The sequence below is a fragment of the Boleophthalmus pectinirostris genome, unplaced genomic scaffold (genome assembly GCF_026225935.1).
Source record: "Boleophthalmus pectinirostris isolate CB_2022bp ecotype Guang Dong unplaced genomic scaffold, ASM2622593v1 HiC_scaffold_17, whole genome shotgun sequence".
NCBI classification, from domain to species: Eukaryota; Metazoa; Chordata; class Actinopteri; order Gobiiformes; family Gobiidae; genus Boleophthalmus; species Boleophthalmus pectinirostris.
The window spans coordinates 19,630,423-19,651,105 of record NW_026571115.1 but is presented as its reverse complement, the minus strand read 5'-3'; the positions used below and the strand labels follow the sequence as shown (position 1 = coordinate 19,651,105).

The 20,683-nt window shown below is 38.3% G+C and overlaps 1 protein-coding gene across 2 annotated transcripts in view; it reads right to left on the bottom strand.

Annotated features, from left to right (window-relative positions):
* cyth3b (cytohesin 3b) overlaps positions 1–20,683 on the bottom strand; it is a 33,318-nt gene that overhangs the window by 6,116 nt on the left and 6,519 nt on the right. Inside the window, exons 2-10 of one of the 2 annotated variants that reach the window (XM_055152690.1) lie at positions 14,965–15,081; positions 6,878–6,960; positions 5,849–5,913; positions 3,391–3,457; positions 3,109–3,227; positions 2,709–2,789; positions 2,197–2,309; positions 1,366–1,514; positions 1,103–1,214 (exon numbers count right to left, since the gene is read on the bottom strand). In XM_055152690.1, the coding sequence (XP_055008665.1) occupies positions 1,103–1,214; positions 1,366–1,514; positions 2,197–2,309; positions 2,709–2,789; positions 3,109–3,227; positions 3,391–3,457; positions 5,849–5,913; positions 6,878–6,960; positions 14,965–15,081 (906 nt within the window). The remainder of the gene's footprint in view (positions 1–1,102; positions 1,215–1,365; positions 1,515–2,196; positions 2,310–2,708; positions 2,790–3,108; positions 3,228–3,390; positions 3,458–5,848; positions 5,914–6,877; positions 6,961–14,964; positions 15,082–20,683) is intronic. The other variant, XM_055152691.1, reaches the window with a different exon arrangement.

Here is a 20,683-nt window from a genome sequence, read left to right as displayed (position 1 = left end):
GAAGTGCTTCACTGTGCTTTTAAACTCCATACATCTTCACTAGAATCATTTTGATAATTTTCAGATGCTTTCAGCCCTGAAATTTCCAATCTCTACTGAACAAAAGGTAAAAGATATCTGTTAACTTGAAAACTACAGCTTTGTGACATCATAAGGTGGAACAGAGCTTTTTGAGGTTTGGAAATGTAGACAGACGTGTGTGTTTTTGATGAGATAACAACATTATAACAAACTCACACATTTCACTAAAAATGTAGTAAACATAATCATAACCGGATTTTGCTAAAAATCTTGTCGAGTTTATGATTGTACTTCCCCAGATATGGTCAGGATATGGATATGGTGATATTTAGACATTACTTGTTGTTTGACAAATAAAAGAGACAACATTTTTAGGTGTAAACTGGCAGAAAAATGTGTTGCTTTGTGTCACTGATTTTTGTATGAATAATTTTCTGTATTAATGAAACAGAAAGAGGCATTCATTTTTAGAAGTCAGCTCTAATTCCTATAAATTTCAACTTTTTACCCAAAAATTTTCTTCACAAACTGACTGATTAATATAAAACTACAATATATGAAGAACAAATTAAACAAATAATTAGAAAAGCAATAAAACCTGCATTTTCACACTAATCCATATAGTATGAAATGTATTACAACTCCACATCCTCCATGGTTTATTTTTAGAGTGACATTTGTTTGTAGAAGAGTCAAAAATGTGTGTTTTTGCAAATGGCTCCAAGGAGAACTAGCACATGAATGTAATCATAGCACTAAGAGTCACACTGGGGCCTTTAAACTGGTACTTATTAGTTTGATGAGGCCACAGAGACATTACATAAAAGTACAGGAATGTGCTGGGAGAGCCAGGTGTGAGTTTGCACTTTACATTTTACTTAATAGGACTGCAAATACAGTACAGCTCAGAAAGTTGAGGGGAAATGACAAAATATAATGTAATGTATAATGTAAACTGACTTGTTCCCTCCCTCGCGTCACTGACTGCACAAATGTTCTGAATATAATGTATTTAGAACAAAAGTTGAAAAGAAACAGCTATGCAACATTTGAGGGCAGAGAAATATGAGGACACACTCACCCAGTTTGAGCAGCCATCCTTCTCTGTCGGGGTTGAAGAAAGTGTGCGTCAGGTCATTCCCATCATCCTCTGGGATCTTAAAAGGTTCACTCTTGATGCTGTCGTACAGATTCTACACAAGAAAAGTCAAAGAAGAAAACACCTATTATCAAAGACTGAAAAGGAGTAATCAAAGTCCTTCTGAATCCAAATTTTTTTGGTTTTCTTTTGTGCTTCTAATCTGAAAGTGCACATTTAACAAAGTGAACAGAGCCTGGTCTCACCCTGAGCAGTTCCTCCGGGAGGTCCCCCCCTTCATTGATCCCTCTGTTCATGGAGATGAAGCGCTCCACGGGGGGTTTGTCTCTGACGTTGGGGTTGTGCAGACTGGTGTTCAGCATAATGATGGCAAATGAGAGCACGTAGCAGGTGTCTGTGGAGACAATTACACAGTCAATACACAGGATGTGCAAAAGTACATGGTTTGTGTTTCTTTGATCAAACAAAAATGAATTGTGATTTACTAAATCCATTTGAAAATACTGTCAGAAAATCACAATATATAGAAGTCTGTCAAATAAAAAGAAACAATAATCAACAAAAAGCCACACATCCCGGAAGAGTAATCAAACAGATTCAGAGGACGGACCCACACATGAAGCCTTCATCCTGTGACTCAGGTCATAACTCCTGTTAACCATCCCCACAAAGACCACAGTCCACACCAGCTCTGTGATTTAGAGCCCTCCCTCTGCAGCTCTAGAGATGACCAATAACGACCCAGCGTGTGTCACTGCATCAATATTCACAACCCAAGCTGTCACCTGTGCCCCCTTCCCACCCCCCACACACATACACACACATACGCACACAGACCAGGGGTCTAAGAGCAACCAACCAACACCGCACTAACAAGTACTATTGACCACTGATCAATCCCATTATCACAGACTGGAGACTCTAAGACTGATTACAAAGCTTTTAGTACAGAGCTGTGCACTAATGCAGAAAGTACAGAACTCTGCCAATAATTTGTCCAGTCGAACAAAATACTCCTCTGACACACGCTCGATTCAGGCTGTCCATCTCATATGTGTTCATGTGAGGGGGGATACCTGTGGACTGGAAAACTCCAGGATTGCACTGGCAATACCTGGAGGCAAAAGCCTCCATCATTCGATCAATCTTCTGAGCTTCACCGGGCAGTCTGAAACTCCAGAGGAACTGCCTGCACAGACACATGAGGACCACCATGAAAAATGAATTCAATCAGAGCCACTGAACATTCACTGTGAATTATTACTGCAGATGCATTAAGCTAATATCTTTAGTGGGACGAGGTCAGGGTGATCCAAGAGGGTTTAGAGTGCATTATGTCCCCACACTCTGCTGTTACTAAAGAAATACTGTATATGCATAGAGAATTTTTGCATTTTGAGTTAATCCCTTGTTCCTGTCTGCTAAGAAGTTCAGATACCTACTATTAAACACATGGTTATGTGTTTCTTCAAAAGAGCAACTAGAGACCATGAATGGCCAAAAATCTACACTGTTCATGGAAGCAGAATCCACGACAACAACAGGATTTTTAAAATTTAATTTAATTTTTTTTGTGGTCCACACTCACCTTAATGCTTGGACAAGGTTAAGGTCTGCAAACTCATGAAGCTCCACAAATGCCTGCAGCACTTTGATGTTGAAGTCTTCCCTGGAGAGACCATAGACAGCTGTCAGAATCACTGTGCTATTTAACTCAATGTTCAGGATGTCAGAAAGGCACTGCTCAGCTGCTACAATACACTTCCATTTCAGAGGACATACAGTAACATTTAACCACGAGGACACTGAGCAGAGTGCTGTGCAGGCTGTTGTTTTGACAGCTCTATCTTTTCAATAAGAAACACATGTTATTTTACTAGTGGCCAGTCACTGCTGCTCTGCCTCATAAAACCAGACTCCCAATTTCCTGCAGCTTAACGTGCTTGTCTGAGATCACGCACAGCAGATTCAACACAGCGCGCGCTCACCGTTCTCCTAAATAGTCCCCGATCACAGTTTTGTTCAGTCCTTCGCCTTTGTACAGGAACTGGGCGATGTCTTCTGGGGTGTTCTGGAGAAGGTCGTTCTCCAAGAGGAACTGGATGCCCTGAAATTTAAATCAGTCATCAGTACTTATTTTACTGCTTAAAGGTGCACTACGTAACAGCAGAAAGGTTACATGGTGCATCTTTAACCAAACCACATGACTTTATCTGGATTTAATGACAGTATAACAGGTGTACGTCTGAGTGATTGACAAAATATCTGACCTTTTTGGGGTCCATGTTGAATTTCTTTCTCCCCATGGCGATCTGTTTGTTTCTCTGGGAGGTTTTGCTGCAATGTAAACATGATGTTATTTCTTGTGGCTGTTGGAGGTGTGGTGCTGTGGTGCTACAGGTGGTAAATATTTGCTTCAGGAGTTGACATGACGGTTTGTGAAAATTTTGTTTAGGAGACATTGTTTGACATTGTTTACTTTAGAGCATGGTTTGAGTTTACATAGTTCAGGGTCAAATGCTCTTGACGCACAATGGCAACACATTCAGTAAACTTTGGACCTATTTTATTGTTTAGCTTTTTTGGATGATAACTGAAGAACGTGTGATACAGAAAAAAAGAAAAATCACCCAGCCCTAAAGCAAGCAATGACCTCTCAAAGTGATGGTTGCATTTTATTTTTCCTATCCTAAGGTTACTTTCCCTGAAGAGACATTTTGCCCTGTCAGTGTCGTGTGCTTCCTGTTTGCTTAAAATAGCTCCTGCCTTGTTATCTTGTGCACCTGAGCCAGCGCCTGTCGCACGGCCTGACTTCACCTCAGCAGCCAATCAAACAGCAGTGCATGAGCAACTGTTTGGGTAATGTTTAGTTGCGTTTGGAGCCCCTTTACTGTTCAAACAAAGGCTGATTACATGTGCAAACAACAAAATGACAGGTGTGAGTCGTCTGGCTCGGCGGGTCAGTAGAATGGAAAAGAAAAGACGACTGGAAAAGATGGATAACATTGAGAGTAGTAGAGAGTAGTAGAGTAGACAGAATGAAGATGAATACACCTTATAGTAGGAGTGTAGTCCATTAGTCCAGTGGTCCTCAACCTTTTTAGCACCATGGACTGGTTTTATGTCCGACAATATTTCGAGACCCAGGGGCTGCAGTGGTGCGGTCTAGACCTGGTTTACTCCTGATTTTAGTCCTGGTTTAGACCTGGTTTAGACCTGGTTTAGTCCTGGTTTAGACCTGGTTTTAGACCTGGTCTTAGACCTGGTTTAGTCCTGGTTTTAGTCCTGGTTTTAGTCCTGGTTTTAGTCATGGTTTTAGTCCTGGTTTAAGTTCTGGTTTAGTCCTGGTTTTAGTCCTGGCTTAGACCTGGTTTAGTCTTGGTTTTAGACTTGGTTTAGATCTGGTTTATTGCTGGTTTTAGTCCTGGCTTAGACCTGGTGTCGTCCTGGTTTAGTCCTGGTTTAGACTTGGTTTAGACCTGGTTTAGTCCTGGTTTTAGTCCTGGTTTTAGACTTGGTTTAGACCTGGTTTAGTCCTGGTTTTAGTTCTGGTTTTAGTTCAGGTTTAGTCCTGGTTTTATTCCCGGCTTAGACCTGGTTTAGACCTGGTTTTAGTCCTGATTTAGACCTGGTTTTAGACCTGGTTTAGACCTGGTTTAGTTCTGGTTTAGACCTGGTTTTAGTCCTGATTTAGACCTGGTTTTAGACCTGGTTTAGACCTGGTTTAGTTCTGGTTTAGACCTGGTTTTAGTCCTGATTTAGACCTGGTTTTAGAACTGTTTTAGACGTGGTTTAGTTCTGGTTTAGACCTGGTTTCAGACCTGGTTTAGACCTGCTTTAGTCCTGGTTTAGTCCTGGTTTTAGTCCTGGTTTAGTCCTGGTTTTAATCCTGGTTTAGACCTGGTTTTAGTTCTGGTTTAGAGCTGCGTATGGGAGGGGGCGGTTCGCGCTTTCGTGGCCCGGTACCAAATGACCCACGGCCTGGAGGTTTGGGACCCCTGCATTAGTCATTTAGTCAGTTCATTGTTTGATGGTGCCTTTGGGTTTGTTATTGGTCAATTTATTGTTTTATTTGGATGATACGGACTTATGTACGCCAGCAAAAAGGAGAAAGCATAGAGTGAGTTAGCTGGAGTTTGGGGGTCACTGGACAGTTTTTAAAGGGCCAGTACCCAATTTATTTTCCATGTATTTGAGCAAAATTTGTCTTGCCCCATATATTGTATAACCAGCTCTAAATAAGTCAAGTCAAGTGCTTACTTCATGAATCAGGAAATACTGTTGTTGCTGTTGTTACTGCGACTGCTCTAGCCTTTGAAAGTTGTGAAAAGCGATTAGAAATTCATTGCAGTGAATAATTAGGATGCTAGTAAAAAGTAGTAAGTAAAAAGATGCTGTTTAGAGAAGTTGTTATGGAGATAGTTTCTAATAGCACATAGTCACCAAGCAATTTAGGTCATTTGTCAAACTCAATTTTTTCCTGCATTAAAAACTTCAACTTTGGGGACAAAATGTTCACTTCAGTACAAATACCAAAACCAATGGCATACCAAGAGGTTTCTGTTTCTTTTTTTTATATATAATGATTGAGGTACAGAATAAACCGCTTAGCAAATTACCAGAGTCAAAGTGACAGAAGAAAATGTCACGAATAAACATCCATATACAAGTGACCTTTTCTGCAGACAGCTCCATAGAAACAAAGCAAATACAGAGGCTGCATCTCACCTCTCTCCTACGCAGGTGAGCTGCTCAATCTCCGTCATCACCTCCGCGATCTCGAACTTCAACCGCTGCAACAAACAACTCATCAGTGCCTCCATTTCATGTCAAAGGGGGTCGCAAATTATAACAAGTTTTGCCAACACAATTACCATATTTATAGGTGGGAGATATATAACATAATGGATAAAATCGCAGCGGTTCTTGTTAAAGGTGCATTGTGCGATTTTTATAGCAGAGGGTCCGTTCCCTGCTTGTCTTCAGAGATGCTATTGGTTTATCTACTGTATCCACTGTAGAGATTAAACCGATCTATCTCTAGAAAGACAACTATAGACTACATTACAGGTCAGATCTGTGGAGAGTCGTCCCTATTCACAGACAAAAATATTGTATTTTTGAGCAATAGAAACACCTATGATGAATAAATGATAGATGTGTTTAATGTCAAACCAAAAAAAAATAAAAAATGCTTTGAGATTGTAAAAAATAGTAAAAGATGATGAAAGGAAATTGATGATGGTGAAAATAATATTAGTTTAAGTATAGTGAATAAAAATGTTGTTTTTTATTTGGTGTTGCTTTAAGTTTTTGTGTTTTGTTTTTATGTTGATTATTGTATTTTGTTAAATGTTATATTCTGCTGTCTTTAAAAAAAAAGTCATACCATGGAACATTCTCAGCAAAGCAATCTCCATGGAGACAAGCAGGTGATGGATCTTGCACTAGTAAAGTTGCACAATGCACCTTTAAGATTAACGTTCTTTTCAATACTTAAACCTCAACTAAGATATTTATTGGCAAATTTGAACATTTTCCTGATGGACTGTTAAAATATTTACTGAAATAAACATGACTGTAATTACATAGATTTTAGAGTTTTTTGTCTGAAATTTTCAATTCTGAATGAGTTAAACAGCAATAAACATACAGTAGCTACAGTATATTGCATTTATTCAATATTGCAGCCCTTAAGTCAATCTAATGCAATATAGAAAATGTAAAAATAAAATAATAAAATACAGTGTAACTTACTTCAATGTCATCAAGCAGTTCTTTTTTCCTGCGTCGTATGTTGGACAGCTCATCTCGCTCCTCCCCGGACAGGTCTTCAGGTACTGTAGATGAGAAAAAAGACAGAATCAGAAACATGTGAGTGAGTGAGAGGGGCCGGGTTAAGTGTAGGGATTACATTCACACTTGCGGCAGCCAATCAAACGCCTCACCATAAACTTGAAAGTGGTGATTCACTCTATGGACTTAAGCAATGACCTAAATTGAGGGAATTAGCTACAGCCTTTGTCGTCGCATCACATCAAGTTAGGGCTGTGTGTGAAATTCATTAGATTTTGATGGCGTTTACAATTACAGCTCCAATCAATTACAAAAACGGTTAAATGAAACAAACAATTAATTCAATCCTGTTATGGATGATATGGATTTTTGTTCTGTCCCTCAAAACCACTGAGCAAAGCTAAGCACTAATCTGTCTTTTAATACATGAATTACACACTCAGTCTAAAATTATACAATGTCTATTTTCTCTCTGCAGATTAAAGGTATACTGTGTAAGTTTTCTTGTGGGGGGTGTCCATGGCAATGTGCTTTTTTTTTTTTTTTTTTTCAAAAAAATCTTCCACAGTTTGGCACTATAACATATATCTTGCAGGAATATAGACATGTCATTCTCAGGAACGGGGGCCGAATTTGGCCCGCGATATAATTATATTTGGCCCGGGAGATTAGAGCTGGCCCGCCGGCTACAGATAGGCTATAGAGAGATTATTTATTTAAAATTTTGTCATTATTTTTATTATGCTTCTTCTGGATTCAGTGTCTAAGCAAAACTATTATTAAACATTTATTTTAAGAAAAGGTTTAACATTATATATCTCAAAAGAAGAGAAAACATGCAAGATGCTGTTGAAATTTTTCAATAAATATTTAGTTTGGTCAACGACTTAGTCCCAGTTTTTAGATTTTGTCCCTCTGTGAATTTGAGTTTGACACCCCTGCTGATTAATAGATATATATTTATATCTGAAACATGCAGTGGATGCATAGACTGTGTAAAGAAGTGGACTGAGGGAGTTTGACGTCGTACACAGTGTTCAAATGAAGTTATGGGGCAAAATTGGAGCTGAGTTCCAAGACATCAAAATAAAACCACCCGGATCACGTAGAGCAGGTTAATCTGAATATTTGAAGACCAAAATGACAAGGCTCACTGCAGCAGTTACAGAGAGAGGGACGACAATTTTTCAATATAAAGTTCATTGGAGCCAGAGTTGATGGAGCCAGAAACACCCTCATGAACACTTCCTATTTGGAATGCAGTGGCCAGAGGGTTAGCTATACATTTATATACAAAGTCTATTGGTAGATTTCCACCACAAAAGTTATACAGACCACAATTTTGCACCAGATTTAACGTGCATAATCGTAATTGTAATTTAACTTTTGTTTCAAACATCCCTGTATAAGGTATTTAAAGCAACCCAGTATCCATAAGGGTAACATCTGGTGAGTCTTGTAAATATTGGCTTTTTGATAGTAAAGCGCATTCAAAACCTCCATTCGGTTTAATTATCAACAGTAAAGAGGAAGCGAGAGCAACATAATATGGTATGTTAAACACAGGTGGGCACACACAAACCATGCACACTCCATTTTTACAGTGTGCGATCTCTAGAGCCACCTACTTATTGCTCATTTAACCATGGCATGTCAACCCCCCACAAGACCCCCCTCCCTCTCCTTCTCCTCTCCTCTATCCACACATCCAGTGATCCATTTGAGAGACAGGAAGTAGGTCATTTTCACAGTGTACCAGATTGCGCCTCTCCTCCATCTATCTGCCTTTGTCCGCCCCCGCCCCCGTGCTTTAAAGTGGGGGTGTGCTTTCACCCCCACCGCCGAATCATACGGATAAGCCGCTTTTCCGATTCAGACCCACTGTTCACCCCCATTGGCTGTAAATAATGCTGCGGAGGGGAGGAAGTTAAAAGTTATTCTCTTTGTAATGTTATAAGATCGGTTTCATGAAAAATCCATATTATTCGAGACCATTCTTGGTGGGACAAAAGCAGAGCGGACATCTATGCCCTTGCTTTTGTTGGTGGTAAATGGGGTTTGGGTTTTCGCACATGAGGAGGCAGTCAAGAGAGCAAGACTGGAGGAGATGGCTTTTCTACAGCTTTGATCCACTCTTCACTCCTCACAGGATCAGCTAAAGCATGCAAACACAGAAAATCTATGCATCCGAGTCTGGTGTGCAGTTTGGAATATATGTGTCAGTGAGCTTGGGACATCATTAACTTTTAACAGACAGTACTTTGTGAAATACATCAAAACTTATATCAAAACTAGAATCTTATTTCAGCAAGTATTGATTAAAAAAATTTCTTCTCTTCCTTCTCTTTTCTGAACAGTTTAGAAAGATGATCATAACTATAAGACCATGTGGTAACTATCGATATATTTTATGGTTTAATGCGATGATACAGTAATGGTATCGTGGGCTGCTGTATACATTTTTTTGGTATATTTTACTCGCTTTGTTACAGCGCTACGGTTTTGTTGTTTGTTCAGAGGCAGGAAACTTGTTTATGCAACACATTTGACATTTTCTCTGTTTTGATTATTTAAAATGTTTGTGTTTCATATGAACTTTGCACAAGAAGTGGTTTAACAAAGAGTTTTAGTGTCGCACCCATGATTTAGCCATTTTTTTAAAATTGAACCGTATCAAATCGATTTGAAATATATCGTACTGAACTGAAAGCGCACTGTATCAAGGTATGTATTGTATCGGTAACTTCTTAATGACATCCAGCCCTAATGGTAACACAAATAAAGTAGTATTATTTTGTGTTAAAAAGTAAAAAAATAAGGGCATCTTTTAAAATGATCATTATGTTCAAAATCAGTATTGAGCCTATTTCTTAATATCGAAATCAAGTTCAAATTTTAAGCATCCTTAAAGCACTAGCAGCTAGAATTACAATATACAATGCAGCCTTTTGGAGAAGACATAAATCCAGCAAGTGTGTTACAGTCTGGTTGATGTAATGTGCCCAGACCAGAAGGAAAATCAGTAGGAGTAAACATTCTAGTCATAGAAATTCCAAAGTTTAATGTGTACTAACGTTGTGGGACAATGGTAAAACATTCAGTTAGTAAGTCATTTGTTCCATGACTGGTAATAGTTTATTTTTCCTGTTGAAAACTATTTGAAAAATCCAACATTGAGAGTCCAGATGTTGGCTTGGATCAACACCAAAATTATCCTTTAAAGGTGCACTGTGTAACTTTTCTGATGGAAGGACTGCAAACTGCTTATCTCCATGATCTTATTGCGTTGCCTGGAAAACTCCAATATTGTTTAATTGACACATTTTAATTCGTTCTTGCTGTGAGTGCGGTCGCCTCTTCACATATCAGACCTGCCTCTTAGCCTGGGAGTTCCACCTGCTTGACTCCATAGAGATAGATGACCTTAATGCCGTGGAACATTCTAGACAAAGCAATAAAATCTTAATGGAAACAACCTGCAGGTGATCAAAAAGTTACATAGTGTACCTTTACATAAGCATTTTAGATAAACAGCACCAGCAAAGATACCCTTTCACAGTTTCAAGTACATTAGTAAAACCATAGGAAAATCTAAATGAACTTCTTGCCGTGTATAAAACGATGACCTAGAAATGGTGCCAAATAATAGTGAAAGGATTGAGTTAAGCGTGATGAAGCGATAGTGCCCCCCGGAGACATCTTTACACTCTGTTACTGTGCCTTTCTTCTTGGTTTTGCGTTAAGCAGCTTCAATGAAGGCAGTAATTGTGCACAGAACTGTTATCCAACAGGCCAACCTACGTCTGTACTGCGCTAACCTCTCCACTGCCCCTCCCACTCCAGATGACCACAAGCGGCCGGACACAGAGCTGGACAAATGGTCATTGTGTTTGAGAGGAGAGTGACGCAAAATAACTGTAAAAGCATTTACTACAACACGGTTCATATCTTTTGCATTATACATGAAGTCTATCAGCCCAGAGGCGTGCAGCACTGTTTCCCAATACAACTACTTTAGAAATATGGACGTAGGCAATACAAGCTGCTCTACTTACTAGGGGCTATGGGCTGTAAACAGCCAATGGTGTTTTAGTCAGCCAAAACTTGTACTTATCAACTAATCATTTTATTTAGATTATAAGACTTTATATGGGGCAACAGCAGAAAGGAGAACTTAGTGAGTGAGCGGAAGATTTGGTGTTTTTGGTATTTATGTAAAAAGGTTTATAAAAAGATTATAAAATATAATAAAATAAGATAATAATAGTTTTAGCGGTCAGCCTGATGAACCCAGCATGTCGCTCAGACTGACCATCACGGCTGACGCTGTCTATGCCCCATTTTCTGATTTCAATCGCTGACCCGATCCTGTGTTGTGATTTCTGATTCAATGACCCATGCTCCATCCCAATCCCCAATGTGGCTATTTAATTTACAGTAATCAGATATGGCGGATTTTTGATTTCCCTGCTTCGCTTTGTCTTTTTGAGTTCTGGTGAGTCTTCCTGATGTTTCCTTCACACATTCCCTTTTGGTCTTTTTTTTTTTCCCGAAAATGGAAAGCTTGTCCTGTTTCCCCATGTACGATTTATAGCACAATTTGCATTAAATCTTAGCCTGAGGGATCTGGCATGTCGTTCAGACTGACCACACCCACAGGAAGTAGCAACAGCTGAAATACAACGCATCAATACCAAGACCGGTGACAGATCTGCAGGTCACGGCCAAAACATGTCAACAAGGTAAATTCAAGTCGTACTGTATTGTCTTTAATAAGAGCCTAACCTACTAATTTAAAAAATAAGACAAAATGAATGTAAATGAATGAATGTATTTTATATTTTCCATAATGTTTGTTCCACCCTCATTAGTCATTCATACAAAATAGGGACAGACATATCGTAATAGACACCTCCAGGAAATGAAGGGCATCAGGTTTAAACTCAACAACTCCTTATCTCCTGACGCTCGGGGCTCTGGGGCAGCAGCGTGTCAAGAGTTCAGAGGTCAGAGAGCACAAGGAGCAAAGGAAGTTCATTTACTCATTGGTTCCTAAACAGTCCCAGCCTTTGTATATTGATCATTTTTCAAAAATGTGTTTCTCTCAATAATCACTGGTTTTAGGGTTCTTCAACTCACTCTAAATACTTTTTGATGTATTTTATGAAAACAAAATAAACTGTATAGGGAACATGTGAAGGTATACTGAGCAAAAGAAACAAACAAACAAAAAACAAATGAGCAAATATTAAAATTAATTTGAATTACAAGGTCATACGCCACAAAGTACATTTAAGTTCAAGTAAGTTATGATTATATACACTAGTCAGAATCTATTCTTAAGATTTGCAACTAAATATTTCTCCCTTGCCTTGTTAAATGATAAAAGAAACATTTTAAACAGAGCATCCAGATGGCTTGATGCAGTAGACAGTAGACCTTTTGCTTAGACGCTCCAGACTGATCGAAGAGATAGAGATTGAGATCGGCTCCACATGACCAACAGACTCCTAATGGGACATCACAAGGCCCACCACGCTTTTTCAATATCATTCCCACCACGCCAGACCTGAATACTGAAAAGCATGTTTTTGTGTTTGTGGGGTAAATGAAGTCTATATATGATTATGCTAAACTAGGGCACAAGGACATAAAGAGCAGATTTTCAAGAAACACTTCAGCTACATATCCATGTCTTTGGACAATGTGAAACAAACAAACACATTCAAGGACCTGTACCTGATTTGAATATATTCTTGTCAAGGTTCATGCTCTTTATATCATGCACTGTATAGTCAAAATCACTATAATCTATAAGGTATTACTTCTACATAGCATGTTCTCAGATAATAACTACAGCAAGGATCACCTACCCTCATCCAATCAGGTATATTGTTACAAAGACTCATGGGAAACCAACTGCCTGAAACTATCCCAAACATTTAACATGTCATGGTGCATTTTTGAGAGCAACAAAAAAGCCAATAGCGAAGGTGAAAAAGTTAAAGTTGGGGAACTATAAATACACTACACCAGACAGTGGTTTCTCTGTCATGGTACAATTTCACTTCTCTCCAGCGACTAGGTCAGGAATCGGAATGCACTAGACGGTTTGCAAGAACCCTGGAAGTGAGAGTTGGTGCACCAGTTAATCAGTGAAGAGCCATACATTCTGTGTTGGCAACGATTCCCAAGATCGAGGATTTAAAGCCAGAACAAAGAGAATGCTCATTGAATTTTATCAAGGGGAAAGACGTTATTGCCCTTCTTCCCACAGGGTTTGAGAAAAGCTTAATATACCAGTTGGCCCTATATTATATACATCATGACCAAATAGCAGCGATTGGTAAATTTTAAAAAAGTACCCGTCTACCATCAAACAAACAAATTCTAATGCTGCGAGGTCAGACGGTTTCCACAAACTGAAACCAGCTGATGAATCAGGCTACAATTTCACAGTGATAGAAAGAACTAAAACATCTTTTTTAATTTTGTATTTATTTATTTTTCGTATTTATTTACATTGTATATTTACTTAAATTATCTACTGTTACTATTACTACTATCAATTTTATTTACTTAATCATTATTAGAGTGACTTTTTATTGATTTATTTTTAGTTATTTATTTATATTTTGGGCTGTTTGGGCAGTGGGTGGGGGGATTGTGGGGTGGGGTGGGGGTGTTGATATTCAGATGTGTCGTCGTGTATTACTGTCATACCTGTAATGGTGCTATTTGCTTTGTTAAAAATGTTCAATAAACAAAGTTAAAAAAAAAAAAAAAAAGAAAAGAAAAGAAAGTACTAAAACATGTTCCTGACTCATGGTTTGAAATATACAGACCCTTGAAATGACAAGAATATGATAGGATAATTCTGTAAAGTGAAAACCGTTAAAACATGTCAGAATGAACATGATGACAGAAAGCATCAGCCAGTGCAAGTGAAGCATTTCCTGATTTTCTCTAGACGTGCAGTGGGACAATAGAGGGGATGTGAGCTATGATTAGAAATGGCCTGTTTGAAACAATAGCCACTGCATAAACAGCATCAGGACAGAGGGCTTTCTCACCAAACCTAACTAATTACAGAAAAGTACCACAATGTAGAACAATGGTGCGCGGCAAAAACACGCAAAGCAGGCTGTTGCATGAACACTCAAGAACAACTAACAACTTAAAGATGCAACTTTTCTGGTGGAGGGTCCGACAAACGCTTTTCTACATGTAGATGTTATTGTCTTGTCTGAAATGTTGCACAGTATGGCATTAAACATTCTTATCATCATGGAAACCAAACCAGGCCAAGTTACAGGGCAGATCTATGGAGACACAACCTCGCTCACAGTCAGAATGCCTGCTTTTCTAGGTATTTTTAAGGTCTAAACTACCTGTAACTGAATAAATGTAAAGTGAAACTATTTAATGTCATACTGTGGAGCATTCCAGGTAGAGCAATGACACAGAAACAAGGTAATGGACCCCCAACCAAAAAGTTACATAGTCTTTAAACTTCACAAATTCTTTTTTTTTTTTTTTATTGGACTGAACAATTTTTAATTAATTGTGATTTTTCTCTTAAGTCTTGCAAATAGAAAGTTGAAATCTGAAATGTCTAAACTACAGGCCTAGCACGTTTTGTACAGAAGAAAACATAATATTTTCTTGCTTGTCCGCAGAGAAAAGAATGTTACTAACAAAATATTTGGCTTTCTGAGAACCACCAGATCTAATTAAACCAGGTCTAACTATTAAAACTAGGGTTAAACCAGGGCCTATAATAAGATCACACAATTACTATAAAATGATTAACAACGATTAACCCAAACAGGAAGAACTTTAGAGGAATCTGCACACACAGTTTAAGAACCACTGGCATACTCTTTAGTACAGTGTCCAGGGTCAACCCCCATGTGCCGTGAGCAAAAGGGTCTTCACACATACATAGCTTTTAGCAGCTTGTCCAGGAAGCTGTGATAGCACTTGGAGGACATAGTATATTGTAACATTTTGACTCCTACACAGCACAGACACATTGGAACACTCACACAGAGAAAGCCTCTTGACAGATGACTGTGCTCGTATGGAAATATCCCACATTCCTGCTGCTGCTGCATCCACTCTGTGCTCTGAGCCCTGATGGTCCACCCACGTCTCCACTGAAACTATAAGGGCACATTTTGATCATTTACAATCTTAAGCTATGGAAGTTATTTTTGTGAGCATCTGTTGGGGGCTTTGTGAATTAGCAGGATAATTTAAGCAGCAGATATGGCTGTAGTGGGTGGTTTCCTTTTCCTCTGGTGGTTACCAAGTGATCCCATCATCCTTCTCCAATACCTGAGAAGCTACTGTCCTATAAGGAGCAATTATATTTTGTGGAGTTTTATTGTTATAAACAGTTATAGAACAGAAGCAATTAAAATACCAACCCGTCATTATAATTAAAGCACTTTGAACTTGCCCCCGGGGACTCCCTGTGAAGCTTTGGGAACCCAGAGTCTTGGATGGAAAGAACTTCATCCATACAGTGCCATTATTTAGTAATTAGACAAATTATTTAATTGATTCATTTGATTTTGTGAAAACTTGTGTGTCAGAAAAGATTTATCCTTGAACTAACAGATCCTTGGTTTGGATCCTGATGTGGTCAACACGGAAAACAGTTGAAAAGAGTTGTTACTGTACATAGCAGAAAAATGACAATACACAAAATCACACCTTCACTCATAGTTTGCTGTATTCGTGACTTGGCCCTTATGAAAAGTAGATTACAACTAAAAATCAGAGGTTACATCAAACTCAACGCAAGCGTTTGATTCTTCAAAGGCTCAAATACTTCATAACAGAATCCCTCAGAGCGAGACCGCCTCCTCAGAGCCCACTAGTCACAGTCACTTATTCATGAACAGGGAACATCTTTAGAAAACTGCAGTGTAAAAGTGATGCCTTCCTCTTTGCACATTTCTGAGCACATTTGGAAATTTGTTTCTCAATGACATCATCATCACCATGCAACTTCCTTTAAATCTCAGACTTCCTATGTCACTTCCTCTTGGACGGTCGATCATATTCATGTCTCAGTGGAGATGTTATTAATATGATTTGGATGTTCCCCATTATGGCATTATACTTATCTATCCTCACCATCACCCCAAGACCATCAACACAAGTTACAGGTCCAATCTGTGGAGACACTCAAACTCAGAAAGCATGTTTTTTTTTATAGTAACTGAATACATGCAAGAGATACGTTTAATGCCATACAGTGGACCATTCTATAAAAAAGCAAGGACATGCAGCGAGACAAAAGGGTGGTGAATTTTTTAACCCAATCACTGACATTTAAAAAAAATATATATTCCTTTAAAAACAGTGAATTACCCCTGTCCTCCATCAAATAATATATAAAATTCTACAGTGTTGTGAATGTAAGAGCTGTTAATTTACACAATTGCTCTGACTCCATAAATGAATGTGTGTAGTCAGAGCTAAGCTAATGTTTTTAGCTTCACCTGTGTGAATGCAGACTGCAGTTCTCCTTTTATTATCTTTTTTCACAATGTCACCTTACCCTGGCAGCACGCACGGATGCTCACAGGACAATTTGTTCACCGGTTAGCATCAGACTTTACAATGGGTACAGTTTGTGACTATGGGGTTAGTCTCTCATCAGCGCACATGTCCAATTATGAGATAAAATCAATCTCACAGATCACAATCATCTAAAATGATCCAAAGTCATTTAGTGTTTTTTATTTTTTTATTGTGAATTCAAAATCTGTATCGAGTATCGTGTGTTGTTCATAGTATCATGTTAGAATCATGACTACTAACACTACTCTCTGTACTAATCTGAATGTACACCAAAATCAGTACTTTTATGTCTTTCTCAGCCAACAGCCCAAAAGGCCAAACAATACCAGCAAAGACATTAGATAAATAATGAATAAAAATAGAGGCCGATATTATTTGAAAGTTGACGCTTCCTGTTTAAATTGTACCTTGAAGTGTAGGGGAGCCAAGCAAAGTCAGCACTTGGATGAGTTTGTGTAAGTACTACTGAGAGACATTCTGACTCATTCAGGAAGTACTGTAGTATATCACAGCCCACGGTCTGACAGAGCTGCCAATGGGAGAGGAGACTCAAGTGTTTGGGTTGGAGAAATGATAAAACAATTATCAATGGAGGGTATGGGAAAGAAATTTGCTTAGAGAAGACATTTGGTCTGCAAAGGCTAAAAAGAAAAGTTTAATAACAGCATGAGCTCAGGTCTTCTTTTGAGCTCTGTGTGGGGGCAGAGGCCTGGTAATGTCTTTTCACTCATTCAGTTAAGAGGTTTAACAGGTGAGGAGATGCAACTGTCTGTTATTCAGCCCATGCAGTATAATCTTGCTATGGATTAAATGCTTGAACAGATCAACAGAAAAATAAAATACATTTTTCGATACCTGGGATCAAATGTAAAAGCACAAAGATTTCAGACATGAAATCATCAAGTTATGCAAGATAATTAATATTTTAAAACTCAAACAGTAACAACCCTTATGTCACAATAGGCTCAACATTCTCAGCATTTTATTTGTAAGATAAGTATTTTATCATTACAGTAACTTTTAACTTTATCCCTAAATCTGGTTGCCAAATTATGGTTGCAATAACTACTTCCAAAATGTTGAAATCACTCATTTGAATGGGGTTACAGCAATAGAGGTATTTACCAGAAACAGCTGATGCTTCCCCTTTACATACAGTCACACAGCATGTTTCCGCATCCAACATCTGATTATCAACTAATGTCCATTTGAAAACTGACAGATTAGTTTTCACTTCCTCTTTAGACACTGTTGCAATCAAAAGCCACACAAGAAGGACTTATGACTGCTCCTTTAGCTCACACGACCTGCAGATGTTGTTTATAAAGTGCTGGCTGGCAAGTGCAGAGAGAAAACAAAATTTAAAGCAACACAGTGTAACTTTCTGGACACTGTCAATCACATGCATGATTCCATGGCAAAATAAAGTTAAACCCACACTTTGTAACAATCTGTGGATAAGTTCTAGGCCATATTTTACTTTCACCTATTCTTGGCTAAATCCTTATGTAGTGGTGCTTTAAACACTTCACTCATCTTCTGTACCTCTTTTGATAGCTTCATTTTTTATTACATACACTCCGGCATCTTGTCACCTTTCAATTAGTGAAAAAGATTAGGGATGTAACGATATCCGAATCTCATGGTACAATATTTTCAAGATATACATCTCACGGTACGATATTTATTGGAGGCTAACAAAATTGTGAATATGCTGCTTTTTCCTCTTAAAATGCCTTGACAAGACTTAATCCAAAGAACTAAGACTTAAAAGAGCTTAGAATTGTTATTTCTTCACATAGTTTGCACCAAAACGGAGCAAAGGTGTGATGCAGTTCTCTCTATTTTTTTTTAAGCTACTGCTACACTTTAACAATGACTTTGAGCAAAGAAACTTGTGATTCGATATATTGTCATGGCCCACGATATTATTGAGAGACTTTTAACGATACGATATCACAATATTTTGGTTATTGTTACACCCCTAATAAAAATAATATGAATTTTCTTTGAACCTGACCACATCCTGATCAGTGCAATGAGTAAAATCCATTTCTATCCTTTTAGATACAAGTACAGTATTCATTGAGGATATGGAGAACTGTACATGACAGAGGTCAGTGGTGGGATTAAATACATGTGTGAAGAGCACTAAATCACTTCTAAATCAACCAGGCCTGGGATGCTGCGTATGTGTGAGCTCTCTGTGTCATGACCTGCTCAGAGTCAATGAATTATCAATCATATCTAACTGTGAAGGTGAGAAAAGTGACGTGATGTACGGACCATGTGTGAAGGGAGAGAGAGTGAGGGTGCATGACAACCTCAAGAGTAGACCAGAGCCAGAAAACCATTTGTATTGCATCTATAACCTTGAACTGTATAATAACAACACATTTGTAACAGTGCTGGACTGGTCATTCAATCTTAAGAGGTGGACATGTCAAATTGAGTTAATATGTCTACTGCTGATTTTTGTATTAGTTTGCAATGAAAGAAAAATGGTACAATGGTACAGTTTTAAAGACTTTTCAGATAATTGTTACTTGAATCTTTCTTTTTTACTAGTGAGGGTTTTTATTTATTTCTGTTTTTTGTTCTTTTCTGAATATTTGAGCTGTAGAAGGTTGAAAATAAAACTTCTTTGGCTCATTAAATGTTTCACTTACACATCGCAGTTCATGCTCATTAAGAATACTGTACATACTCCTGCTTTAGGGTTATCATGTCAGTTGCAATGGCATTCAGTATTATCGTTTAATGTTTATATTTTCTTCAGCAACTTTGAAATTTGTTATCGTGACAGGCCTACCCATCAGCACTGAAGGAGTCAAATCCAGAGAATGAACATCACTTACAATTAATTTCCATGAAGCATACCTTAACCTTGGCGTAATACCGTAACTCTGACTAAAATCAGACATGTCAAGTGAAAACCACAAGTTTCTATAAGTAAAGTGTGGAAGGAAATGACAGCATAATCAAAAAGCCCACAGGTAACCACTTTGCTTTACTGGAAGACAATTCTTGGAAGCAGAAATAAATAAATAATTCAATATGTAATTTAGTCTTTCAAATAACAATTTAAGATATAAAGTGATATTTCTGCCACTTTAATGGTTTGCACTTGAGCCTCTACCATGACATTTACACGCAAGTTTTTGCACTTCTCTGGTATTTCCATATTATCTTACATTGCTCACAAGCCACAAACCACACATGCGTATTATCCAGCCAGCACAGCGGTTGCGAAGTGTGATTCTCTGACCTATAATCCACTAACTGTCATCTATATCCCTCCCTGGTTCATCCCTCCATTTGTATATACGCGTATGAAGGGGACTCACAGCCTAGACTAATCCTCCGCACATGATCACCATATAAAGCCATACGCACTCGAAAAACACACTTATGTACACACGCTCCGTCAGTGAAGAAGTGCACACCAGAAAGAAACGTGAGGTATTCGCAGCTGGGCTAGACTCGCACTACTAACCTACTTTATCTGAATAAATGTTTTTTCCCTTCTCGTCATTAAATCTCTTGCCTAATACAAATGAAACAGTGTAGAGTGAAAGAGTCTGTTATTGAACTTCTGCCCATGCCGCATAGACAACTGATTTCACTGCCAACCTGGAATAATACGCCTATACTGCAAAAAAAAACTGTGTAATCAAAAACTGGCAAAGTACTCTAGCTTACTGACACAATGACCCACAGAGTAAGCACAGAGTGTTACAAAACCTCTCTTAAAAGCTGGGCAGGCCCCTGCGGTTTGTCCACTGGATCCCCAAGGGGAGCCCCACAGCACTGAGAGATTTGGAAACTGACCAGATACGTACAAGAAGCAACACACAATATGGGATAAAACAAAGCAGGGATTCAGCCATATTAAACTGGAGAATGGATCACAAAAGAAATTTAGCAACAAATATATATCACATGTTCATCATTGACTCCAACAATCCAACAAACCAAGAAAGTGGTCAGTGGAGCAATCCACAATTAAACTACTTTTTCTAAGCTCTGATGATATTTTTGAGCCAATTTTGATTCTCACCCCTAGGCCTTTTTTTAACACAAACCTTTAAGAGAGCTGTGTTCATATTAAAGTGTTAAAATAAAGCTTTCTGTGTAGCTTTAGGCAGCAAATCGACCAAAAAGTATCAG